The sequence below is a fragment of the Oncorhynchus mykiss genome, chromosome 4 (assembly GCF_013265735.2).
Source record: "Oncorhynchus mykiss isolate Arlee chromosome 4, USDA_OmykA_1.1, whole genome shotgun sequence".
Classification (NCBI taxonomy): Eukaryota; Metazoa; Chordata; class Actinopteri; order Salmoniformes; family Salmonidae; genus Oncorhynchus; species Oncorhynchus mykiss.
Genome location: NC_048568.1, coordinates 23,792,564 through 23,820,510, shown reverse-complemented (window position 1 = coordinate 23,820,510; position 27,947 = coordinate 23,792,564). Strand labels below are relative to the sequence as shown.

At 42.6% G+C, this 27,947-nt stretch overlaps 2 protein-coding genes across 3 annotated transcripts in view; one reads left to right on the top strand and one right to left on the bottom strand.

The window, feature by feature from the left end:
• The first annotated feature begins 1,976 nt into the window (after positions 1–1,976).
• On the top strand, positions 1,977–19,230 carry fbxo25 (F-box protein 25). Of its 2 annotated transcripts, XM_021598389.2 has the most exons (11): positions 1,977–2,105; positions 2,509–2,643; positions 7,298–7,401; positions 7,592–7,641; positions 7,836–7,928; positions 8,096–8,189; positions 8,954–9,138; positions 10,926–11,108; positions 11,375–11,518; positions 18,194–18,220; positions 18,484–19,230. In XM_021598389.2, the coding sequence occupies exons 2-11, from the start codon at positions 2,516–2,518 to the stop codon at positions 18,571–18,573; spliced, it is 1,098 nt and encodes a 365-aa protein (XP_021454064.1). In that variant the 5' UTR covers positions 1,977–2,105; positions 2,509–2,515; the 3' UTR covers positions 18,574–19,230.
• si:ch211-225h24.2 overlaps positions 19,004–27,947 on the bottom strand; it is a 22,897-nt gene continuing 13,953 nt past the window's right edge. The window contains exons 3-4 of the mRNA XM_021600791.2: positions 23,072–23,187; positions 19,004–21,846 (exon numbers count right to left, since the gene is read on the bottom strand). Coding sequence (XP_021456466.1) covers positions 21,417–21,846; positions 23,072–23,187 — 546 coding nt within the window. The 3' untranslated portion in view covers positions 19,004–21,416. The remainder of the gene's footprint in view (positions 21,847–23,071; positions 23,188–27,947) is intronic.

Sequence of the window (27,947 nt, the reverse complement as noted above, 5' to 3'; positions counted from 1 at the left end):
ATACATATGGAATCACGTAGTAACCAAAAAAGTGTTACATTTTAGATTCTTCAAAGTAGTCACCCTTTGCCTTGATGACAGCTTTGCACATTCTTGGCATTCTCTCAACCAGCTTCATGAAGAATGCTTTTCCAACAGTCTTGAAGGAGTCCCCACATATGTTGAGCACTTGTTGGCTGCTTTTCCTTCACTCTGTGGTCCAACTCATCCCAAACCATCTCAATTGGGTTGAGGTTGGGTGATTGTGGATGCCAGGTCATCTGATGGAGCACTCCATCACTCTCCTTGGTCAAATAGCCATTACACAGCCTGTAGGTGTGTTTTGGGTCATTGTCCTGTTTAAAAACAAATGATAGTCCCACTAAGCGCAAACCAGATGGGATGGCGTATCGCTACAGTAGCCATACTGGTTAAGTGTGCCTTGAATTCTAAATCAATCGCTGACACTGTCACCAGCAAAAAACCTCCACACCATCACACCATGCTCCACGGTGGGAACCAGACATGCAGAGATCATCCGTTCACCTACTCTGCGTCTCACAAAGACAGCGGTTGGAACCAAAAATCTAAAATTTGGACTAAATTTCCACCAGTCTAATGTCCATTGCTCGTGTTTCTTGACCCAAGCAAGTCTCTTCTCTTCTTATTGGTGTCCTTTAGTAGTGGTTTCTTTGCAGCAATTCATGCAGTCTCCTCTGAACAGTTGATGTTGAGATGTGTCTCTTACTTGAACTCTGTGAGCATTTATTTGGGTTGCAATTTCTGAGTCTGGTAACTCTAATGAACACATCCTCTGCAGCAGAGGTAACTCTATGTCTTCCTTTCCTGGGGCAGGCTTCATGAGAGCCAGTTTCCTCATAGCTCTTGATGTTTTTTTTTTTAAATAAACTTTTTCAGATTGACTGACCTTCATGTCTTAAAATAATGATTGACTGTCTTTTCTCTTTGCTTATTTGATTTGAGCTGTTCTTTCCATAATATGGACTTGGTATTTTACCAAATAGGGCTGTCTTCTGTATACCTTATACCTTATGTATACCTACCTTGTCACAACACAACTGATTCGCTCAAACGCATAAAGAAGGAAAGAAATTCAACAAGTTCAACAAGGCACACCTGTTCATTGAAACTCATTCCTGGTGGCTACCTCATGAAGCTGCTTGATAGAATGCCAAGAGTGTGCAAAGCTGTCATCAAGGCAAAAGGTGGCTACTTTAAAGAATCTCAAATATAAAATATATTTTGATTTGTTTAACACTTTTTTGCTTTCTATAAGATTCCATATGTGCTATTTCAATGTTTGATGTCTTCACTATTATTCTAAAATGTCGAAAATAGTCCAAATAAATAAAAACCCTTGAATGAGTAGCCATGTCCACACTCTTGACTGGTACTGTATGTAAATAAGGTATTTCTGCTTTTTATTTACATTTTTAAATGTATTTTTTCATCCATTTTAGAATAAGGCTGTAAAGTAACAAAATATGGAAGAGTATAGGGGTCCGAATGCACTGTATATCACCTTACATACAATTATTTTTGATTGACAACCCAGAATTGTGTAATTGGATTGCTGATATAACCTTATAGCACCAAGTTAAAAGGTGTTTGCGCAGATATTACTTTCTGATTTAAAATTGTTTTATTATCAATGTACTTTTTTTTAACCAAAATGTCAGATCGAACCTTATAGTCCCGGTCACGATTTGTAAATGGGATATCATGACAGAGCTAAATAGCCTATAGTGCTATCAAAATACTACATGTCTTAGAGCGAAGTCAACCCATACCGTTCAGTTTAGCAAACTCGGCATTATATCCCTTCCCCATATCCAAACCAATACACTCGGATACATGTGCGAGGTTTCTATCACGTGTATACAAATTTCTTAGCAAAACACCGTAGATCAAAAAGATAATGATTGACAATAGTGACAGCCAATCAGCGATAAAATTCCGGGTAGCAACAAGATAAAGAAAGCCAACACGTCCAATCACAGAAAGGCAGGAGGCGTGTCACATTCTATTGTACGATATGTTTACTTCCGTCAATATTTCTAGAGCAAAGCTGCGTTTCTCAATTCAACAACCTAATCGCTCTCTAAGTAAGTTTGGTTTGATTGTTTTATTGGGAAATATATGTTTAACTAAGAAACACAATAGTCCTCTGTCTCTATAGTCTGTTAATCTTTTTCCGGATAATCAGTTTGCGAGCTAACGTTAGCTGTCATTTGCTCTGCCTTTTTCTAACTCTGCTCAACCAGAGAACTGTGCTTGACAGATATCCGCAGTAGTAGTCAATATTTAACAATGACTTTATCTTTATTGTACATTCGACAGTGTTGACAACTGATGTTTATTTTTTTTTTTAACTAGAAATTGCTAGCTAAAATGTGTAATCTCTCCTCACAGCGATTTATTTTAACCGTGGCAATACAACAATACACACACAGGTACAGTAACAAAATAGCAGCTAGCTACACAAACATCTCCTTGCACATTCCCCAGGTGAAGAATGCCTTTCTTGGGCCAGGACTGGAGGTCGCCAGGATGGAGCTGGATCAAGACCGAGGATGGCTGGAAGAGGATCGAGTTCTATGGAAATGAATTGAGGGACAACAACAACGGAATAGACTTGGAAGAGTAAGTGCCGTTTACGTACGTGCCATCATCGCTCTTAATAATTCACCTATTGATATATACATTCATACAGTACCAGTCAACATTTTGGACACACAAACTCATTCAAGGGTTTTTCTTTATTTTTACTATGTTCTACATTGTAGAATACTAGTGAAGACATCAAAACTATGAAATAACATATGGAATCATGTAGTAACTGAAAAAGTGTTAAACAAATCAAATGACATTTTAGATTCTTCAAAGTAGCCTCCCTTTACCTTGATAACAGCTTTTCTACGCTCTTGGCATTCTCTCAACCAGCTACACCTGGAATGCTTTTTGCTATTTGACAGTCTCCTGGAGGGGAAGGAGTCTCCAAGAAATGGCCAGATCACAGTCTGCCGATATGGACAGCCCTATCAAAAGGATCCTCCTGGGTGATGTATTTTGGGAGAGGGTGGTAAGCAGCCTGAAACTCCTGAAACCTATAGCAGTTGCCATTGCACTGATTGAAAGAGACAATGCCATTCTGTCTGATGTTCAGACTCTGCTTGCAGATGTAAGAGAAGAAATCCGTACTGCCGTGCCCACTTCACTGTTGCTCCAAACAGAGAGAACTGCAGTTCTGAAAGCATGAAGACTTCTGCCTGAAGCCCATACACGCCGCAGCTTACATGTTGGACCCCAAGTATGCTGGCAAGAGCAGCGATCAACAAGGCCTATGGTGTCATCACTACCATGTCTTGCCACCTTGGCCTGGATGAGGGCAAGGTTCTTGGCAGTCTGGTGAAGTACACTTCCAAGCAAGGGCTTTGGGATGGAGATGCAATACGGCAGTCGTGCCAACTGTGTGTGTGTGTGTGTGATCATCATCAATGTGGGTTAAGGACAGAGTTTAAAAAAAAACATTTTTAAAATTTATTTTACCCCTTTTTCTCCCCAATTTCGTGGTATCCAATTGTTAGTAGCTACTATCTTGTCTCATCGCTACAACTCCCGTACGGGTTCGGGAGAGACGAAGGTTGAAAGTCATGCGTCCTCCGATACACAACCCAACCCAGCCGCACTGCTTCTTAACACAGCGAGCATCCAACCCGGAAGCCAGCCGCACCAATGTGTCAGAGGAAACACAGTGCGCCTGGTAACCTTGGTTGGCGCGCACTGTGCCCGGCCCGCGCTGGTGCGCGATGAGACAACCGGCCAAACCCTCCCTAACCCGGACGCAATTGTGCGTCGCCCCACGGTCGCGGCCGGTTACGACAGAGCCTGAGCGTGAACCCAGAGTCTCTGGTGGCACAGCTGGCGCTGCAGTGCAGCCCTTAACCACTGCGCCACCCGGGAGGCCCTAGGACAGTGTTTTTAAACAGATGTGTTTGGTTCCTGTTTCTCCCACAGCCTGTCAGACAGTAAGTGTGAATACTGATAATAGTTGTTTGTTTGACTGATTGTCTGAGGGAACTGACTCCATACCTGCTAGCCGGAGGAGGATACCCAGGCACACACATCAATACAAACATGTCTAGTTTCTCGTCCCCAGCTATGCAACCTGTGGAGAATTGTATTGTGAAATAGACATGACTGGCAGATTCATAAGTCAGTAGGGGAGAGTGGGGTATCTGGAGCCATATTTTTATTTTTTTACATTCATCACTACGTCAAGAGAAATATAATATTCTTTCTAACAAAGATATCTACATATATTTCAGGATGTTGTGGATCCCTGGAAATAATTTGCATTAATGTAAACATAGCTTGTCTAAAAAGTGGTCTCATCTCTTGGCACAACTTACCCTGGGTGTGGGATAGCCTAAACTTACCCTGTCCTTATACTCAATTAAGGTAAACATTTTCCACATCTGTACTGAATGAAATATTAACTCCCTCTCTCACATCTGTTCTGACATGTTCAATTTAACATTCACTAGCAAACCTATTGAATAAAGTTGCCAGGATTTTTCCTACCCTCCTCTCTCTCAGGTTGAGGCTGATTCATATTTATGGAATGCTATAATTGGGTGCATGGGTTTGACCCTGCATTGTATTGCCATATAAAAATATGTAGAAGGATTTACAATGCAGGAGTCCATGTGTTCATCAAATCAGCATGGCCTTTTATGCTATAGCAGTGGCTACAAACAAGTTATTTTTGTCTGTCTCTTGTCAGTTAAAATGGGGTTTTGGGCAGTCTTACTTCTCTCAGCAGGAGTGCTGGCCTGTTATCTGCAGGAAACATTTTCTGTTATGTCCTGTGGACTGTGGTGATAGTGAATGATGAGGCTTTTAGACCAGGGGTTTTCCCATTCAGAGCTAGCTCTGTCTAACGCCTGTGGTGCTCCAGTCTAGACAAACAAAACAGATTTGGAAAAATAATAATCTTCTATTTTGACGTGGCAGAGTATTACATCTGATTGTTATGATATGCTACACATTTTTTTTTTTGTGGTGATGCAGTCGCTATTTATCTCAGATGGTTATAATAGTATAGGCTAGTCGCTGAGTACTTAAAAAAAAAAAAAAAAATGTTTTTTTAATGGTGTCAAATCTAGAGTTGGCCATCCAGTACCTCACAGTACAACAGTTGACAATACACATCCTACAAATACCTCACAGAAAAACAGATAATGACATTGCACCACACAATAACTGATGACATAATTTCCTCAGTGACTCCTCCAAAAAACATCCTGACTCAAAGGCCAATGACATCATACAGTACCCCCCCCACACACACACACACACACAATAGCCATTGACTGCTAAACAAACACTCCCACAGACTGACATCATTATGCCTGCTATTGTACTGATCCAAGTCCAACACAGTAGTTCAGCTCTCTCAGCCATTTAGCTGATGCCATGTAAAAGGTAAACATCGACTGTCAAAGCCCCACATTGACTGTACAGAGTATATTTCGAGTAGTTTGAGAGCCAATATTGCTCTGTTCCTCTTGTCTGAGGGTTTTTGTTTTTCCTTCTCTGTCCAGGCATGTTGCCGTGAGAATCCTCTGAAATGTTAGTTCATTGCATTCCTGACCTCTAATTCCCTGTTACTGATTGGTGTGTGTGTGTGTGTGTGTGTGTGCGTGCTTTAAGCAGTGGGACCAGTGCATAAAACGTCCTGAATTAGCCTCCAGCCTGGATAAGCTGCATGTATCACATGCAAAAAATGTTGATCCACACCAATGAATTGCTTCATCTCCAGCCCCCTACCTGTGGTCAGTCTGTGTGGATCTGAGACAGGCTGGAGGGAGAGTCTCAGAGCTCTGCTCCTGAGATGGTCACGTGATAAGGCTGAGCACATGTATTACTAATGCATGGAGAACATCAGTGGACCACTCACTTTGATCTAGCAGCCAGTCCTCATTAAACCTGCTGATTGTCTGTGTAGAGAGAGAACGCAACACCCATAGAGATCAGAGCAAGGTGATGGTCAATGAAGTTCCAGATGCACTATGTTCCAGATAACAGTAGCAACAACCACAAAACCATGTAGGAGCAACAACATGGACTAGGGGTTAAAGAGGTAGTTCACCCAAATTACTATAAACTCATTTTATGGAGAACGTGACTATTTAATCTGGGAAATAGTTTTTACAGTCTTTAAAATATATTTCAAAAGCCTGACTGATAGAGCCAATACATTTCCCTGTGTATGCTGTTGGACTGAGGATTAAAGCCTGTTGCCATATATTTGAAATGTAATGAAGTCCAGTGGGAGTAATGAAAGCTCTGCTGATACAAAGAGGGCAAACCAATCTCTGTCAAGGGCAAGACCAGAAGTTTAATTTATTTAACCTATTTATTTTCAGTTAATTCCTTTGGCTTACGTGGCAGTGCAGGAATATTATTATATGGTCTGAGTTGGGCAAAAAAAGTGCATTCATAATTTGTGTTTTAGTATACTGGAGCCCTCAGAGATACTGGCCTCGAGCCATACTTTCACAAACCTGTTTTGAAGATGTAATCTGAAATTTGAGTACTGAAACGTCCCCTAAGGGTAGCCCCAACAGAAGTATCACTATGAATTGTAGCCATGAATGCAAAACAAGACCTACTCTGCCACTCCACCCTACAGGCAGCCGTGTAGCCACGGGTACACACGGAACATAGACCTAAACAGGACTGTAGGAAGTTGATAGTTGCGGTATAATCTGGATTTTGAGATTAGCTGCCTGTGATGGGAAGTTGATTTGCTGCTAGATATCTTATGCTTGCCTCAATGATACAATGACAGTGATACAACCTCATGGATACAAGCTGTGATCTGTGACCTATTGGCATACAGTCATATACACACCCTGGCATCAATGCAAGTCCAGAGATTTTCGGAAACCTGAAGTTTAGTGTTTATCCGAAAGTGGTTTCCTAGATAAAGAGATGAGCAGATCTTGTCCAGCATTAGAGCTGATGTTATGGTCGGAAAATAGTCCCTGACCTTCTCCATGAGTCTTTCTGAGAAACAAGAGGTCAGCCAGGTCAGATCAGGGCTGTGCCAGTCTTAATCACCTCAGAGGGGTAGTCAGGCAGTCATCTGGGCATGGCCAGGCTGTGGCCTTCTGCAGTGTGGACAGCCACTTAGTTTGTTACATAAATACACTGACGTCCAACATGCCAACGCTCATAAACAATGCTATTAACGCACTCCTTTCATGTCTACCTTGTCTTTCTGAAACAGGCTCTGCGATGAAAACAAAGAGAATCTGTTTACTGGAAATGTGTGCGAGGTAGTCGCCAAAAAGAGGAAAAAAGACTTCTACAATAACAACACCAAATCACAGTGTGAGTAGCACTGACCGCAGCCATCTTATTCCCATTAAAAGTCTTTGGGGGAAAATGGCCAACCACGAGCTATTAGGAATGCTAGCCAGCTAGCATGAGGTTTGGCAACTGTGGTTTAACAAAACAGTTCTGATAAATAGCAAAGTAAATCTCTCTCTTTGACTCAGTTTTCTTTTCTCTCTTTTCCCAGTTGTTTACCAGGAGAAGTGGATCTATGTTCAGAAGGAGAGCACAAGAGAGGTGAGGAAAGTTTAGGTCAACCGCACCATATAACAGTGCGACCCAAGACCTGGAATGTGGATACACTGTTAATGCAAAATTTAATGGACAGTAAATAATACTGAGAATGTCCACTAGATTTAGTTTATTGCCCATTCTACTCTTTACCATACATGGTATGTGTTTTGGTAATTAAGTTTGTTTTATTACCTTAGAGACATGGATACTGCACGCTAGGGGAAGCCTTCAACCGTCTAGATTTTTCCAGTGCCACTCAGGACATCCAGAGATTTACCTATGTGGCAAAAGTAAGCTGTTGGCTAACTATCTGAATTATAATCATAATTTAGCTTGATCACTAAAACTGTGTGTATCAATACTACTGGATATGTGTTGATACTAGTCCTTGGTTTGTGTCCTGTCCTCTCACTCTTTTACTTCCCCTCTCTCTTACCCTCTTGCTCTCTCTGTGCAGCTCCTCCAGCTCATAGCCAGGTCTCAGCTGCCGTCCCTCAGTGGAGCAGCTCAGAAGAACTACTTCAACGTGCTGGAGAAGATCGTACGGAAGGGTGAGCGAGACGGAGAGGGATATGTCCTCATCATGCTGTACCTCCCTGGTCTGTACTCAATGGCCTGTCAGAATAACACTGTGTAACCACAGCACATTGCCTAATGGCACAGCCCCTGGTTTTAGCTCTGAGCCATACTTACATTAGTGTTGGCACTGCTCCCTGGTTGGAGAAGTGAAATGCAGCCTCATGCTTTCTCTGAGAACAACAGGTCTCTCTGTTCTCAATTCTATGCCCTCAAACTGACAGTCTAATACTGGGTTTCTTGGCATTGTTTGGTCTCGTCAGTGTGGCAGTAGAACTGGTCCCACTGCTGCTGTGTCAGTGATTGTCCCGCCACTAAACCACACAGCTGTAGTGCCCCGTCATTACTGAGCTGCTGTTGCCGGGCGGATCAAAGGAGACCTCAGATCTAAGCTTTAGGTCACACAACCACACGCCTCAGGAAGGACAACATGAATTATCTGCAGTATATAAAGACCTATTTTGCTTTGGCTTCATGCATGCCTTGAGAGTACACTACGTTCTTCAAATGGTGCTTTTGCTTTGGGAGTAATGGTAAAATGCTTTGACTTTTGATAAAGATTTTCCTGTACAGTTAAAAAAAAAAGTGTATATATTGAATTTGACTACGTTTCTTCCATTACAAAAAACATAACATTTATCTCTTGAGAGACCTGGTATGAACGACAGTGAATATTGACGTAGTTACAGGGTGTTTTTTTTACACTGTTTTAACGTCTTTGTTCTCTCTTTGTGTCCAGTTCTGGAGGACCATCATAACCCTCGCCTTATCAAGGAGCTGCTGCAGGACCTGAGCTCCACCCTGTGCATCCTGACCCGAGGCATGGGAAAGTCTGTCCTGGTGGGCAACATCAACATCTGGGTCTGCAGGCTGGAGACCATCCTCAACTGGCAGCAGCAGCTCAACAACCTGCAGATACCCAAGGTAGAGTATGGAGGGTGGCGGTCCTTTTTAAATGGCTGATTATGGGCCTAAAAGCCCTCACAACTTATAGTTCAGCCATGGCTCTATAAGGGAAGGCTACTGCTGACCTGGGTACTGACCTGGGTACAGTCAAGAAGGCCACCATTGTTCCTGTACCCAAGAAGGCAAAGGTAACTGAACTAAATCACTCGCCCCATAGCACTCACCTATGTCATCCTGAAGTGCTTTGAGAGACTAGTCAAGGATCATATCACCTCCACCTTACCTGCCACCCTAGACCCACTTCAATTTGCTTACCGCCCCAATAGATCCACAGACGATGCAAACGCCATCACTCTGCACACTGCCCTATCCCATCTGGACAAGAGGAATACCTATGTAAGAATGCTGTTTATTGACTATAGCTAAGCATTCAACACCATAGTACCCTCCAAGCTCATCATTAAGCTTGAGGCCCTGGGTCTGAACCTCGCACTGTGCAATTGGGTCCTGGACTTCCTGACGGGCAGCCCCCAGGTGGTGAAGGTAGGAAACATCCCCTCCAGTCCGCTGGTCCTCAACACTGAGGCCCCACAAAGGTGCGTGCTCAGCCCCCTCCTGTACTCCCTGTTCATCCATGTCTGCGGGGCCAAGCACGCATCCAACTCGATCATCAAGTTTGCAGACGACACAACCGTAGTGGGCTTGATTACCAACGATGACGAGACCGCCTACAGGGAGGAGATGAGGGCTCTGGGAGTGTGGTGCCTGGAAAACAACCTCTCACTCAACGTCAACAAAACAAAGGAGATGATCGGGTGGTGAGGTCTGCCCAATGCATTACCGGGGGCAAACTACGCGCCCTCCAGGACACAGCACCCCATGTCACAGGAAGGCCAAAAAGATCATCAAGGACATTAACCACCCGAGCCACTGCCTGTTCACCCCGCTATCATCCAGAAGGCGAGGTCAGTACAGGTGCATCAAAGCTGGGACCGGGAGACTGAAAAACAGCTCCTGTCTCAAGGCCATCAGACTGTTAAACAGCCATCACTAGCACATTAGAGACTGCTGCCTATAGGCATAGACTAGGAATCACTGGCCACTTTAAGGAATGGAACACTAGTCACTTTAATAATGTTTACATATCTTGCATTACTCATCTCATGTGTATATACTGTTTTCTATGCTATTCTACAGTATCTTAGTCTGTTCCGCCTTGAAATCGCTTGTCCATATGTATAGAGTCTTAATTCATTCCTACTTAGATTTGTGTGTATTGGGTATATGTTGTGTAATTTGTTAGATATTACTGCACTGTCGGAGCTAGAAGCAAAATAATTTAGCTACACCCGCAATATCTGCTAATTACGTGTGTGACCAATAACATCTGCTAATTACGTCTGTGACCAATAACATTTTATATGATTTGGCACGGTGACAGTATTCAGTCATCGGGTCCTCTCAGTGTTGTATTGTGTAGTGGAATGCTGCAGCCCCAGCCAGCCTGGGATATCCTTAACTAGGTGTCAATCTGGTTCTGCTTTAGCCAACTCTTGTTCTGATGTTTGGCTGAATCCAAATCAGACTGGCTAGGCTTCAGAGATAGACTGGTTCGTTTTCTGTCTCATTATCAAGGTGGTTAATGTTTGCTTTGTAAAAAGTTGTAACTTCTGTACTTAGACGTGTGCCATCTGTTTAGTTTCAAGAGACGAGAGACCGCTTGCTTGGAGGATAATTGACCTGGTAGTTATGTGACAGTCTTGCCATAGTTTCAACATATGTATATTTCTCCCCCCCCCCCCCAGCAAATGTCCAATGGGATGACGCTGCGTGACCTGCCGCTAGACATGCAGAACAACATCCTGTACAAGTTCTCCGACGCCTGTGACATCATCAACCTGGGACAGGCCACGCCCACTCTTCACATGCTCAGTGAGGACCGGCACCTGTGGAAGAAGCTGTGCCAGTTTCACTTTGCAGAGAAACAGGTAGAAGTCACTGGGTATCTAAACATGGCATTCAATGTAATCAGTGTCACAAACTGCTTGAGGGGTCATGTTCAGTGAGTAGTACACAGTGACCACCAGAGTGCAGTGTTGCCACATTTAATATAAGGGAGGCATTCTACATAAGGTCTATGGAGTTGAACATGAAATGGTGGTCATTTAGAAAATAACTCGGGAATTACCCTTCGGAGTTACCTTAGCATCTCTTTCTTTCCTTTCCCCCTGGTGTTTTCTCCTTGTGTGTGTAGTTCTGCAGGCATCTGATCTTGTCAGAGAGGGGCCATGTGGACTGGAAGGTCATGTACTACACCCTACAGAAATACTACCCCAAGAGAGAGCAGTACGGAGACACACTGCACTTCTGCAGACACTGTAGCATCCTCTTCTGGAAGGTAAGAACAAGAAGACACACTAGACAATATGACAGCATCTCAAATGGCACCCTATTCCCTACATAGTGCACTACTTTTGACCTGGGCCCATAGGGAATAGGGTGCCATTTCGGACACGTATAATGGGTTACATAGCTGCATATCAGGGGGGACTCCCATAATACATATGCCTATTTTTAGGTTGATATTAATAATAGATTTATTAAGCATTTTACTAAGTTCGCAATGTGCTTATCAAGAAGGAAAAGTAAACTAAAATGTAAAATAAAGTTTCAAAGTGGAGAGTGAGTTTTTGAGTCCTAGCCAGGAGAAATCTTTGTATGTGATGTCATGGTGACCTTTGGCTGTGTTTATGGAGTTTGGGGTCAGCTCAGGACTGAGATTTGCCCTTTTAGTAGACGGTAGCGCATTTCCGTCGATTCACAAATGTTTCTGCCGTAAGAGGGAAATGCCCCGACTATCTGTGTTAATACGCCTCACTTGTGATACGGCTTTGGAAACATTTGGGACTTGACTTTCATATCAGCGAGAAATTGTTTTTCAAATCCAAAAGATACACTTACTGTATGCAGTTTTAGCACAGTTGCACATGACTGTGTTGTGAATAATGCATGCTTCCAGAAAGACACTTCCTCCCTTCGCCATTGGAAATGTGAGCGCAAGGTGGGAGGATGTCGGCTGGAGGCTGTTATTGTGCTAAAACTGCGTACAGTAAGTATATTTTGTATTTGAAAGATTCTTTCTCGCTGATAGGAAAGTAAAGTTGTATCGCCAGCAAGGATTATTCATGTGTCTGGGTCTTTCTATGAACAATGGGGACAATGTGTGACATTGGGATCAACAGTTCAAAATCGTATGAAACAAAAATCAAAAGGATTCTCATGTAGTTTCATGTGTTCTTAGAGGAATAAAAGTGAATTTATGCAAATCGCCTCATAACCACCTATACAACAACCTATCAAATGTATTTATAAAGCCAAATGTCACAAAGTGCTGTACAGAAACCCAGCCTAAAACCCCAAACAGCAAGCAATGCAGATGTAGAAGCACGGTGGCTAGGAAAAACTCCCTAGAAAGACCGGAACCTAGGAAAAAACCTAGAGAGGAACCAGGCTCTGAGGGGGGGCCAGTCAGTCCTCTTCTGGCTGTGCCGGGTGGAGATTATAAGAGTACATTTAAAGCCAGATTGTTCTTCTAGATGTTCAAACATTCTTAGATGACCAGCAGAGTGAAATAATAATCCATGGTTGTAGAGGGTGCAACAGGTCAGCACCTCCAAGAGTAAATGTCAGTTGGCTTTTCATAGCTGAGCAGTCAGAGGTCAAGACAGCCGGTCCAGGACAAGGCAGCACGTCCGGTGAACAGCTCAGTGTTCCATAGCCGCAGGCAGAACAGTTGAAACTGGAGCAGCAGGCAGGATATAACCCCACCCACTTTGCAAAAGCACAGCCCTCACACCACTAGAGGGATATCAATAGACCGCCAACTTACTACCCTCAGACAAGGCTGAGTATAGTCTACGAAGATCTCCCCCACACCACTAGAGGGATATCAACAGACCACCAACTTACTACCCTGAGACAAGGCTGAGTGTAGCCCACGAAGATCTCCTCCACCGCACGAGCCTGAGGGGGCGGAAACCCGGACAGCAAGAGCACGTCTTTCAGAGACATTTTCAAGAACTTAATGGTACTTTTTAAAGAACCTCAATGTTATACAATTGTTTAATGTGTATATAACTGTACATATAGGTCCTAATATATATACCCCCCCCCCCCCCCCCCCACACACACACAATAAAAAGCATGCAAAAAGTGTAAAAATAAAACAAAGTAGGCCATTACTACTTTAAGAATAATTATTTCTTTGAGTTTTTGGGCCTTGCCAATGCATTGATATTCAAAATATTTTTTACATAACAGAATGTGAGAATGTGGACATTTCCTGACTAAGTAGATTGGATGCATGCATGGAGATTTGTATGTGGCAGATGTAGGCACACGTAATGAAGTCATGAATAGCGGTAGCATTAATCTCACCATCGCTGTTTTTATCATGAGTAAGTGACCGAAATCCAGGTCTCTTTTACAGTGTAGTAATTTAGTATACGCTCTTATCCAGAACAACTTACAGGATAATTTGATTTTAATTGCAGAATTTTCACTTAGTCAGCTCTGGGATTCAAACCTGCAACCTTTCGGTAACTGTTCCATCGCTCTTAACTGCTAGGCTACCTGCTGCCCTTTTTTTCCTTTTTTTCTGGAAGAATTTCTATGGAAAGACTAGTTGTTGTTCTAATAAAAGTAAGAAAATGTAGGCACTCTGGATAAATGACTAAAATGTAAGTAATAATCATGGGTAGTTACAAGGGAGCAGGAGAACTTATAAATTGACTACAATAATTCCAATAACTTTTCAAACACAGCAACAAATTCAAGTTCAAGTAGGCTACTTCAAGCCCCTTGTTTTGTTTTTAAAATTGCAGTTCTAACATGTCAAATACATTTTGTTTTCCATGTTATTTCATTACCAGATCTTAATATGACCTGGTAATGAAATAACATGTCAAATACATTATTGTGAATAAGCCCACTAGGTTAAGTAATTTGTTGTCATTATATCCCAAATAATTAATAGGAATCGCATAGGAATCGGGTTGGTTTTGCGCAATAGTCTATTCTACACAATTGCACACAGTAGACTCTTGTGTCCAAGCCGAGGAACAAAAATATCTGAAAACACGAACTCATTGCCTTTTTGCATTCTCTGTTAAATCTAACGACACCCTGCTGTAAGTCAAGCAGACAATGATAGATGGTAAACATCAATTCGCTAGGGATATTAGATCCAACTGTCTTCACCAGCGTAACCAATGAGACGCCAAAATATTCTGGACATTAATTGCAAACACCTTTTTTACGGCACTTGGGCTATTGTTGCATCGCATGCGCCATCACAGCTGTTTGTCACTTGACTGTTATTCCCAAAAATTATTTCCTGGATCAGTAGATGTGTGAAAATATTACAGCGTAACTAATCAGCTGGATGGATACCAAATGAGCATCTAACAAGTATTATGCATAATTGTTGAAGAAGCACATTAATGATCGTATCGATTTTAAGTACACTGCTCAAAAAAATAAAGGGAACACTAAAATAACACATCCTAAATCTGAATGAATGAAATATTCTTATTAATTACTTTTTTCTTTACATAGTTGAATGTGCTGACAACAAAATCACACAAAAATGATCAATGGAAATTACATTTATCAACCCATGGAGGTCTGGATTTGGAGTCATTCTCAAAATTAAAGTGGAAAACCACACTACAGGCTGATCCAACTTTGATGTAATGTCCTTAAAACAAGTCAAAATGAGGCTCAGTAGTGTGTGTGGCCTCCACGTGCCTGTATGACCTCCCTACAACGCCTGGGCATGCTCCTGATGAGGTGGCGGATGGTCTCCTGAGGGATCTCCTCCCATACCTGGACTAAAGCATCCGCCAACTCCTGGACAGTCTGGTGCAACGTGGCGTTTGTGGATGGAGCGAGACATGATGTCCCAAATGTGCTCAATTGGATTCAGGTCTGGGGAACGGGCGGGCCAGTCCATAGCATCAATGCCTTCCTCTTGCAGGAACTGCTGACACACTCCAGCCACATGAGGTCTTGCATTAGGAGGAACCCAGGGCCAACTGCACCAGCATATGGTCTCACAAGGGGTCTGAGGATCTCATCTCGGTACCTAATGGCAGTCAGGCTACCTCTGGCGAGCACATGGAGGGCTGTGCGGCCCCCCCCAAAGAAATGCCACCCCACACCATGACTGACCCACCGCCAAACCGGTCATGCTGGAGGATGTTGCAGGCAGCAGAACGTTCTCCACGGCGTCTCCAGACTCTGTCACGTCTGTCACGTGCTCAGTGTGAACCTGCTTTCATCTGTGAAGAGCACAGAGAGCCAGTGGCGAATTTGCCAATCTTGGTGTTCTCTGGCAAATGCCAAACGTCCTGCACGGTGTTGGGCTGTAAGCACAACCCCCACCTGTGGACGTCGGGCCCTTATACCACCCTCATGGAGTCTGTTTCTGACCGTTTGAGCAGACACATGCACATTTGTGGCCTCCTGGAGGTCATTTTGCAAGGCTCTGGCATTGCTCCTCCTGCTCCTCCTTGCACAAAGGCGGAGGTAGCGATCCTGCTGCTGGGTTGTTGCCCTCCTACGGCCTCCTCCACGTCTCCTGATGTACTGGCCTGTCTCCTGGTAGCGCCTCCATGCTCTGGACACTACGCTGACAAACACAGCAAACCTTCTTGCCACAGCTCGCATTGATGTGCCATCCTGGATGAGCTGCACTACCTGAGCCACTTGTGTGGGTTGTAGACTCCGTCTCATGCTACCACTAGAGTGAAAGCACCGCCAGCATTCAAAAGTGACCACAACATCAGCCAGGAAGCATAGGAACTAAGTGGTCTGTGGTCACCACCTGCAGAACCACTCCTTTATTGGGGGTGTCTTGCTAATTGCCTATAATTTCCACCTGTTGTCTATTCCATTTGCACAACAGCATGTGGAATTTATTGTCAATCAGTGTTGCTTCCTAAGTGGACAGTTTGATTTCACAGAAGTGTGATTGACTTGGTGTTACATTGTGTTGTTTAAGTGTTCCCTTTATTTTTTTGAGCAGTGTATAAAGGTAAGGTGACTCTTTTTGTTAGAAGCATTTGATTTTGCAATGCCAACATTATTTTCGATTTGTGTGCCCATAAACTGTTTTCACCCCTTAACATAAGGAGACACTAAATGTAGTTTCACATTTCTGAGATCTCTATACAAAAAACTATTGACAGCTAGGTCCAAGATTCTTACAGGGTTCAAGTACAATGTCTAATTTAACTGATTTAATGATTAACATGATATAACGACAGCTTACACTGCCATAAATGCAAGGAGAGAAGTAAGTTGTCACACGATTTTGGACAAATCCGTCAAGACACCAACCATGATTAAGGGTTAAACATAGGTTGGCTATATAGTTATGACACCCCCACTATATTTAACGTAATGAGAGAAAAAACATCCTCACTGGTACCCTAGTTTATAGAAAGACCCTTCTAAGCGTTAAAACGGAGCGTCGGGATTGTAGTCCACATGTAGCCAGCGGTGGTCCATATACATTCACCTTAGAACCCTAGGGATGGCTGTATGCCCCCGTTGGGTTCCCAAGAGCTGGACAGGGCTGTACTGTGAGGAAAATGTACAGCCAAAACAATCTTTATCAGTAATGTGTAGTCACAACCACCCCCAAAAATATTCAACATAGTGTTCTAATCACACAGGGCAGATATCCTTTATTTACAATATTTGTCCCGTTCCCACAAATTTTTTAAATTCTGAAAAGTGAAAGCATCCCTATGATAGGGGTTGCCCTTGTAGTAGCTGTAGGTTTTTATACAGTACCCAAGACCAATCTGAGTTAATTTGACCATTGGAAAAAGAGCTACTGTGTAAATACTGCAAGGTGGGTTGGATTGAATTGAGTCCCTAATTTTCATTTTCAAGGTGATTGCACTTTTCTTCTCAAAACAATACTACAATAAATGTGGCTCCACATTTAAAATATTGTTTTTGCGACCCATGAGGGATTTTTAATTTACACCGCAAGTGGCAATAGATGTCAGGAACTCTGCGCATTACCGCTGTGAGATAAATATCCAGAGAAATTTGTTTACGGTGCACATCATTTTCTTATCAGTGTGCCACAGTGGACTGGTAAGTATGCTTTCGTGAGAAAATGTGGGGATCAGGTACAACTATGTTTAACTACCCACCCAGAACTTCTCACCTGAATACATTTTTTATTTATTTGAAGGGGTGGGAAAATGCTGAAATTGGGGTTGAGTTACCCTTTTAAAAACCTTTTCAGTTGAACCCAGAACATGAATAATGAACGTTTTCTACACTATAGATGGACTATTCCCTGGGGATCTACAGGTTTAGCATGTTGGTTGGGCTTTAGTTTGCTAACGTTAATGCTTATGACTGTGCTAATCCCGAACCTAAGGAGGAAACTAATCTGTGAAACCAGACAAATTATTCACATGCGGCTCAAAGATCAATGAATGAACTGACTAACCCTCATTGACAGATTTGACCTATTTTCTTTATAAGAAACCGACCACCCATTTCATTCAAAAGCATGGGTTATAGCAAGGTTATTGTTAATGACTGTTATGAATATTTGTTTCACCTTTATAGCCCCACTTAAGATGCTCATGAATAGAAGGACTGGTCACACCATTGCTATTAAGACTCAAATGTGTGAGCAGGCTGAGCACATATGAGTACATCACCTTGCCAGCTCCTCTCACCACTAACTAGTGTTATGATGCAGTACTAGACTCTAAACAACCTGAGTATTGTTCTGGGCTCTTCCTGCAAGTACTGTAACACTCCTAAATTTAGAGAAATGTGCCTTCTATTTCTCCTCTGGCATTGTAGATTGACCCCTCTTTCCGCTCAGTGCCAACCAAGACTTTGTTAGAACCAGACAGCCTCCCATCCTTCTGTTTCTAATCTTTTAACCTTTCTGCATCCCTCTCCATCCCTCTCTTGTTCCTTACTTCCTGCCTCTCTTCCTGACTCCCCCTGTACTTGTCCCTGACCCCTAAAGGACTGCCACCTGGCCTTTTTATTCAAGGTACTTTCCTTCCCATCATGTCTGACTCTCTGGCCACCATTTTGTTTTCTGTTGTCCTGGTGATGAATTATGTTTTAGACTCGGCTTGTTGTCACTCGTCTTCTGGTTTGTTTTGCTTTTTTGCTTTGAAAATGACTAAGGTTGTGATTTTTATTTTATTTGAGAAAATGTATTTTAGGCCCTGTTGTCCTGTTTGACATGGAACTTGTATGAATGTGTGATGCTATAGTATAGTAACAATGGCTCTCCCTCCTGTCTCCTAGGACTCTGGACATCCTTGTACAGCCAACGATCCCGACAACTGCCTCGTGCCTGTTTCACCTCAGCACTTCATAGACCTCTTCAAATTCTAGACCTCTTTTTGATATTCCAGACCAGGAGAGGGGTGACTTACCCCCTCCTCGCCTTGCCTCTCCTCTCCGTGTATAGTGTGTGTAAAAACAAAGGGCTCAGAGGAAGAAGACATTTTGTTTAATATTTTTCTGCATATTTTTGACTCTGACTGGACAACAGAGAGGAAAAGAGGAGATATGTTTTTGAGTGTGAGGCATGGATGGCATTAAAGAGAACTGCAGTGCTGACACCTTGTTGGGAAATAACAACTGATTATTCCATGTGATGGCTTGGTGGCCATTTTGCCTACTGTTTTATTTTTTCCTTCTTGGTAACAGAATGTATGTCCAATGTAGATGTAGGTCTGTTTTATGTACAGTATATCTCCTTCTGTGTATTTTCGCCCTGCATATTTGAGGCGTCAACACTAAAAATAAATGTACATGTTTGCTGTAACAATGACTTTTTACGATACACCTTTTGTCAGAACTTTCAAGTAGACAGTAATGAAATGGGAACATGACTTTATGGGGGGGGTTGTAATATTGCTTTGACATTCCAACTGAGATGTAACTTATAGTTGGCTACTGTTGTTGGTATAATCATTAATTTCCTGTGATGGAAGCGAACTAATTATAATAAAGGCATTCATGGCTGTGGTTGCTATGGGAATCATCTGACCTTTGTCCTTATAAAATCCACTACAATATGACATGGAGCCTTAACACCCATGCAGATCACAGGAGACTGAGCAGAGTATGTTCGGCAACATTCACATGAACCCTCCGTCTGAGGTTAAGGCCATGCATAGAGCATTCATAACAGGAGTCCTAAACAGTCATGACAGCCAATGTAAGCTAGTTGGCTAGCAAGCGGCTAGGCTGTATGAAGGAGAGTGTTCCTGCATGTTTCTCCACATTGTAAACTATTCCGTTGTTGAAGTCCGACACAGTAAATCTGACCATGCATTTACCTAGGAGTGAACACAACGACACCTTGTTGAAATAAGCAGATCCAAACAATCCAGGCAGGGCAGGTCTTTATTCTTCTGAACAAATGTGACCCTTCTTTTTAGTAAATACAGAAGCTCTTAACAGCCATCGTGGCAAGGAACCCATATCTGTGCACAAACGTGGCTGTGGAAGAAGGGACTAAGTAGATTTGAAAATAAAGGCACATATTTAAATGAAAGGATTGTCCAAGTCGAACCACCTACAAGTGGAAAGCCTGATTCTGTTTGGAATTAAAATATACAATTGCAATCACACACAAAACAATCAGTGTTTTTGCTATGAAAATGAAATAAAATGATTCTTCAATAACTCACTGCTATCTTATTAAAGCACCAACACACATTTACACAGGCACATACAACAGCAGATCTCATGTTAACAATGTCTGTTGAATTAGTTTCTGTCACAGTCCCAAAAGCACCTCGGCTGCTGGCAAAATTGTTGGAAACCATGAAAACTGGAATACAGGAAGTTTCTCCTGGCCATGAATGAGAAGGGAGGGGTGTGGCTAGATGGTATACTAGATGGTATATTTTCTAGTCGTATGTTCTAGTTGTATGTTCTAGTTGTATGTTCTAGTCGTGCCGGGAGTTTTTGCATTTTAGCTAACCCTAACCCTTTTCCTAACCTTAACCTAATTATCCTAACCTGCTGTGTGAGTTCTCCTAGCCTGCTACAAAAAGTCAAATCTGTCCGTAGCTGAAAACCATTTAGTCAAAACCAGGGAGGGATGCAGCAGTGATGCATGCTGGGATTGCCCATCACATTATTTGATCCTCATGGTGAGCTTGGTCTAGTAGTAGTCTATTCCAATATGGTGAGCAGAGAAGCATGCCACAACACATACTGTAGAGAAAGGCACATCACGGCTTTTTGTCTAATCGGGGAAACAGCACACAGACTGCATGCAGAAAATGGCGCTCAGTCCTCTTATTGCATGGAAAATGTTTCTTATCATTAGATTTGAATGTACAGTATTCATGACACTCCAACGGAGCGCCATCTGCTGGGCTTGTAACAACATTTAGATCATATCATTCATTAACAATACTCCAGATTCAGCAGCCTATATTCGCTAACGCACATTTGCACTTATGGTTCAGAGCCTGGAAGGCTTATTACACATTATTGGACAAAGCATTTTAAGCCTTTTAGCTATGCTTATTAGGAGCTAAGACTTCTGGCACATTCCTCTCCCAGTAGACATTTACTGCAGGGCTAGGGAGGGCAAACAACATGGAAAACGTATCATTAAATAAGGCCTACAGTAGCATAGTTGGTCTTGTTCTCAAACTACACTCTAGCATAAAACATGAATGCCTATGTTACAAAACAAAATCTCCTTTGGAAATCATTCTCTTGGCTTGATAATATAAAATGGTCAAAGGCCAGTGGATAGCACAGTTTAAGGTAGCGTAAGGCCTTCATGTGTTTTCTTTTTTACTTTCCAACCTCTTATCTATGACATCCTTTTCAAGATGGTGACCCTTTTCTCTACACTGCCAAACCAGTCCACTAAGATCAACCTAGCATAATGTGTTCCCAGGCTCAATGTCCCTGCAGCATTAAAACACCACAGTTTCAACACAAAGTCAATAATAATAGATTTTAGTGACCTTGTCTGCTTTGTAAGTTCATCTGCTATGTTGTGGAGTGAACAGTCAGGGATATATGGGCTGTGTTCATCATGCTGTACGGAAAAGTCAGGACTGCACTCAGAATGTCAATGGAGGAATACAAAATCAGTTCTTTATGCAGCACAGAGACAGACAGGCATGTCTTTTTCCCTCCTTTTAATTTGAGGAATGAGGTGAGGGGCAGGGATTGCTGGCAGGTAAGGGGTAAAGCTTTTATTTAAACCCCTCCCATGTCTCCGAAACACTCCCTCGGCTCCGCCTCCTGATTCCGGCCAGCTTGCCTTTGGCGCGGGCTGTCCACCTGACGGCCGTGGAATCCCGTGATTCTGACAGGTTGGCGTAGTGCGACGAGTCTTCCTCTAGACCCAGACCTGTCCAGGAGGGCAGCCCCAGCGGGAGCCCCAGGGCCTGGGGGAAGGACACAGGCGAGTCCCTGGTCCCACTCTGATCCTCCATTGCCTCCTCGGTGGGTGTCTCGGTTTGGTCGGGCAACTGCGGCGGCTCCCAGCCCTCCAGCTTGTCCAGTTTCCTGGTGGGCGTGATCTGCCTCATCGTCATGGTGACGCTGTCCCAGAAGCAGTGGCCCTTCTCTGTGATTGGCTTGTTCTTCTCCTTCCCTTCCTCCTTGTTCTTCTTGTGGGACCTTGATCAAAGACAGAGAGAGGGGAGGATGAAGAGGACTATGAGTACAAAAAGCAGTAAGAACATACTGCAATACATGTATCATTGTTCCTTGAAGTCCAATGTAGTTGTGTACATGTACACATGGGTACTCTCCTGCCCACATCCTAAACACACTATTAAAAAAAAGTGCTATCTAGAACATAAAAGGGTTCTTTGGCTGTCCCCATAGGGGAACCCTTTGAATAACTATTTTTGGTTCCAGGTAGAACCCTTTACACAGAGGGTTCTACATGGAAGACAAAAGTGTTCAACCTGGAACCAAAAAAGGTTATCCTATTGGGACAGCCGAAGAACCCTTTTGGAACCCTTTTTTCTAAGCGTGTAGAACATGCAGGATACTAGGACAGGAGGGTGTGGGATGGTAAAGTAGACATTTTTACCCCTACTTTATATTTACAGCTCTGCTTATCCAGTAGAAGTATGCATGACAACGGGGCATCCTAAGCCCCCACACCTACTCCTATAGAGACATATTTTCTTCCCCTCCCCCTCACTTCCCCTACTGCATCGGTAGGACATTAAAGTAGGAGTGTGGTGCGTTCCCCATTGAGAAGGGCATTGTATAGGGATACCAGAGGTATTGTACTTCTGCCACTGAATGATGATTTACCCTCCATACATTCCACACCCTGTGGAGACAGGATGTTGACGTGAGCCAGACTGTCTGTCTCGCTATCTGACTCTCTCTCTCTTTGTCTGTCTCTCTCTTTGTCTGTCTCTCTCTTTGTCTGTTTGTCTGTCTGTCTGTCTGTCTGTCTGCATGCATGTCTGTCTGTCTGTCTGTCTGTCTGCATGTCTGTCGGTCTGTCTGCATGTCTGTCTGCATGTCTGTCTGCATGTCTGTCTGCATGTCTGCATGTCTGTGTTCAGGAGGCTCTATCCAGGATTAGGTGGTTTTGGGAGAGCAGCAGCGCCAGCAGAGCTTACTGTAGGCCTCACCTTCTCAGAGAGGTCAAATGAGACAGGACATTAATCTCACTGAAGGAGGGAAGACAGAGTGCTCACCTCCCCCTCTCCCTCTGAGCCCAACTAAATGTTCTATGGGGCCAGTCCTATTGCACCTTGTAGCTAATTGGGGAAATAAGAGTTTATAGTGGGGCGAGGTAGCAAAAGTATGACATTCAAATACTTGCCTGCATTTTGTTATATGTCATGATGGTAGTACAGTATATGATCAATCTCACCCTCTGCGGTCGGCCAGTGTGACCCCTGTCAGTAGGAAGTGCTCATCATCCTGAGAAGAAAACATCTTCTTATCCCTCCTCTCCTTCTTGGACTTGACTTTCTTCACTTTCACCTCCTGGGAGACCAAAACAAACAGAGCACCACTGTAAACTAGAGCCTGACCAATATGTTTTTTTGGGTCCAAAACAGATTAAAAACTTACCGGTACCAATATATCTGCCAATATACTGTTTACATCAGCAAAATTAAAAAGTGTCTTTCTTCCACACTGAATTCTCATAAATTGCCATCCAAAATAGCAATTTTCCAATAACTATGCTTCAAATGTTGATTTCATCATTTCAATAACACATCATGAAAATGGCCGCAAACGTTCAGATAAGCATGAGATTCCCCTTTTCATTTATAGGTGGAGTTATCGGACGATGCCGATATAGCGCTTTAAAGGTCAATATCTGTGAACCGATATATAGGTTGGGCTCTACCGTAAACACGACTGTAAATACTAAAGAGGTTTTCATAAGCTCTAGAATGATAATCATAACAGTTCTGTGGTGTTTTATGACTATTGACTTCCACCACCAGAACAGTCTGTTTTTAAGTGATGAGATTAACTCAAAAGAATGGATTCAATGGAGATTGAATACAGGTATTGGCCATTTATGTGTAAAATGGGGTAACAGTTACAGCACAGTCATCTCGGCTCCAGCCCTGGCACTGAGGAGAGAGAGCAGTCACTACTCGCTTGGCTGGTCAGTACATTCCAGTAGAATACCCTCCCACCTAACCCCCACTCATCTGTCACATCGGAATTCCAGCCTTATTATTTTCAAATAACGTGGCCGAATTCAACTACTTCTATTTGAAGTATTTTCAGATAATGTCCGATAAATCTAGGCTATTTGAAACTATTTTAAAATGTTTCCAAATACATTATAAATACGCATAGGACCAAACAGACATGGGTTCAAGTGCATGGAGCATTTAAATATTTCTATTTGAAAACTGTATCTGTGTATGAGTATTTTCAAATACATGCCAATACTTTCCAAATGTATTTCCAACTACATTCCATTATTCCACTACTTGTATTTTCAAAGAAAATGTGTTCAAATACTTGAAAGTAATTGAAATACTTAAAATAGTATTTGAACGCAGGTCTGCTATCCGCACAGGGAACGCCCATCCTGAGTCTGGCCCTTTAGCAGTAGTTGGCTCATGTCCCTCTTTTTGTTCTTGTCCCACTTTATTCCAATGTCAAATATCAAGGTCATATCGTTTACACCAACTCACATCTGACCTGTTCTTTTCACATTAGTACATTCCTGGCATTTCTGATAAATATTCAGAATTCTCGTAATAGACGTATTATTTGGACTCTAAATTATCTGTACCCTCGTAACGTTTGAGGTTACCTGTCAACAAGCCACTGTGTAAGAGGCTGTTTCTATGGAACTAAAACACACACACACCCTTTTCCCCAGTTCAGTCCTTGTTGTTCTGGAACACAGGACAGAGAACACAGGACAACACAAACAAACAGAGGTCTGCAGACTAAAGAAGCCAACCAAAATATAAACAGAAACACAAAGGGCCATGAAAGCTCTTCTAATCCCAGATCGTTGAACCCAGAGACCTCCATTTAATAAAGGCAGGGTCCTATTTGCCCTCTTTGCTGTGGACAGGCACACTCTCTACAATGTCACACACACAGACATGAGCCCTCTAACACTGCATAGTTGGCTGCACCCCTCCACACTATATCCTCTGTTCACTTCACACACATACACGCACACACGCACACACACACACACACACACACACACACACACACACAGCACCACATGTTGTACAGTAAACCCATACACACTCTGTGTGATTTGTTAAGTCTATGGGGAATGCCATTGGTTGTATTTACAGTTTGATGAAGGTGTCATTAAAATACCTTACAGTCTAAAGACCCCAATAAAGTAGGGGGGTTAATAAATATCAGATATAATTACTTCTCATCCTCTCTTTCTTTCCTCCACATACCAGAGGGGTTGAGGTTGAGACATCCCAGCAAGCACATAACATTCTGAGAACCACATAACATTCTGAGAACCACATAACATTCTGAGAACCACATAACATTCTGAGAACCACATAACATTCTGAGAACCACATAACATTCTGAGAACCACATAACATTCTGAGCGTTTCAAACATGATCCATTTTTTGAAAGATGGGAAACAGCCCTTTAAAATGATATGACATGCAATAAAGAGTGGTAATCAGTTAACCCATCAGATTCCAAGCCCTGTCTAAGCAGGGGAGGGGTTCTACTAAGCTATATGAAATGATTTTAAGATGGTCACCAAGGATAATTTAGCTATTTGAGTTAGAATTTTAAGACCCCTTGAAGTATCAAAAATATATATATACACTACTGTTCAAAAGTTTGGGGTCACTTAGAAATGTCCTTGTTTTTTAAAGAAAAGCACATTTGTTGTCCATTGAAATAACATCAAATTGATCAGAAATACAGTGTAGACATTGTTAATGTTGTAAATTACTATTGTAGTTGGAAACGGCTGATTTTTGGCAGCTTCATTAAATAGTATCTGCAAAACAGCAGTATTAACGTCAACAGTGAAGAGGCGACTCCGGGGTTCTGGCCTTCTGGGCAGAGTTGCAAAGAAAAAGCCATATCTCAGGCTGTCCAATAAAAAGAAAAGATTAAGATGGGCAAAAGAACACAGACACTGGACAGAGGAACTCTGCCTAGAAGGCCAGCATCCCGTCACTGTTGACGTTGAGACTGGTGTTTTGTGGGTACTATTTAATGAAGCTGCCAGTTGAGGACTTGTGAGGTGTCTGTTTCTCAAACTAGACACTCTAATGTATTTGTTTTCTTGCTCAGTTGTGCACCGGGGCCTCCCACTCCTCTTTCTATTCTGGTTAGGGCCGGTTTGCGTTGTTCTGTGAAGGGAGTAGTACACAGCGTTGTACGAGATCTTCAGTTTCTTTGCAATTTCTCACATGGGATAGCCTTAATTTCTCAGAACAAGAATAGACTGACAAGTTTCAGAAGAAAGTTATTTGTTTCTGGACATTTTTAGCCTGTAATCGAACCCTCAAATGCTGATGCTCCAGATACTCAACTAGTCTAAAGAAGGCCAGGTTATTGCTTCTTTAATCAGGACAACAGTCTTCAATTGTGCTAACATAATTGCAAAAGGGTTTTCTAAATGATCAATTCACTTTTTAAAATTATAAACTTGGATTAGCTAAAACAACGTGCCATTGGAACACAGGAGTGATGGTTGCTGATAATGGGCCTCTGTACGCCTATGTAGATATCAGCCATTTCCAGCTACAATAGTAATTTACAACATTAACAATGTCTACACTGTATTTCTGATCAATTTCATGTTATTTTAACGGACCAAAAATGTGCTTTTCTTTCAAAAACAAGGAAATTTCTAAGTGACCACAAACTTTTGAACGGTAGTGTATATTTTTGGCCTTACTGCTATTAGCCCATAGAAATGCACTGAATAACATGGTCTGACAAACACCGCTCTAGCTCTGTTACTTTTCACCGCAGATGCGGAAGTGCGACATCCTGTGGATGTGGTCGATTGAGACTCATCCAATGAAAAAAAACAATATCTCTAGCTTAAACTGACAGATTTTTATGGGGATTTTTTGTATTATGCTAATTTGATTTCCATGGGGGAAAGTTAGCCCAAAAATTATTGTGGGGGTACACCGGTTACACTAATTAAACATAGATTACAAGAAAACCGTAGGCTACAGTGCATTCGGAAAGTATTCAGACCCCTTGACTTTTTCCACATTTTGTTACGTTACAGCCTTATTCTAAAACTGATTTTTTTTAAAGCATCAATCTACACACAATACCCCATAATATCAAAGCAAAAACAGGTTTAATTTTTTTGTAGATTTATAAAAAATGTAAAACTGAAAAAATGTATTTACATAAATATTCAGACCCTTTGCTAGTAGACTAAAAAAATAGCTCAGGTGCCTCCTGTTTCCATTGATCATCCTTGAGATGTTTCTACAACTTGATTGGAGTCCACCTATGGTATATTCAATTGATTGGACATGATCTGGAAAGGCACACACCTGTGGTCCCACAGTTGACTGTGCATGTCAGAGCAAAACCAAGCCATGAGGTCGAAGGAATTGTCTGTAGAGCTCCGAGACAGGATTGTGTCGAGGCAGAGATCTGGGGAAGGGTACCAAAAAATGTATGCAGCATTGAAGGTCCCCAAGAACACAGTGACCTCCATCATTCTTAAATGGAAAATGTGTAGAACCACCAAGACTCTTCCTAGAGTTGGCCGCCCAGCCAAACTGAGCAATCGGGGGAGAAGGGCCTTGGTCAGGGAGGTGACCAAGAACCTGATGGTCACTCTGACAGAGCTCCCGAATTCCTCTGTGGAGAAGGAAGAACCTTTCAGAAGAACAACCATCTCTGCTGCACTCCACCAATCAGGCCTTTATGGTAGTGGCCAGACGGAAGCCGTGACAGAGGTACGTGACAGTGCGCTTGGAGTTTGCCAAAAAGCACCTAAAGGACTCTCAGACCATGAGAAACAATATTTTCTGGTCTGATGAATCCAAGATTGAACTCTTTGGCCTGAATGCCAAGCGTCACGCATGGTGTTGGCAGCATCATGCTGTGGGGATGTTTATCAGTGGCAGGGACTGGGAGACAAGTCAGGTTCGAGGGAAAGATGAACGGAGCAAAGTACAGAGAGATACTTGATGAAAACCTGCTCCAGAGCACTCAGGACCTCGGACTGGGGATAAGATTCACCTTCCAACAGGACAATGACCCTAAGCACACAGCCAAGACAACG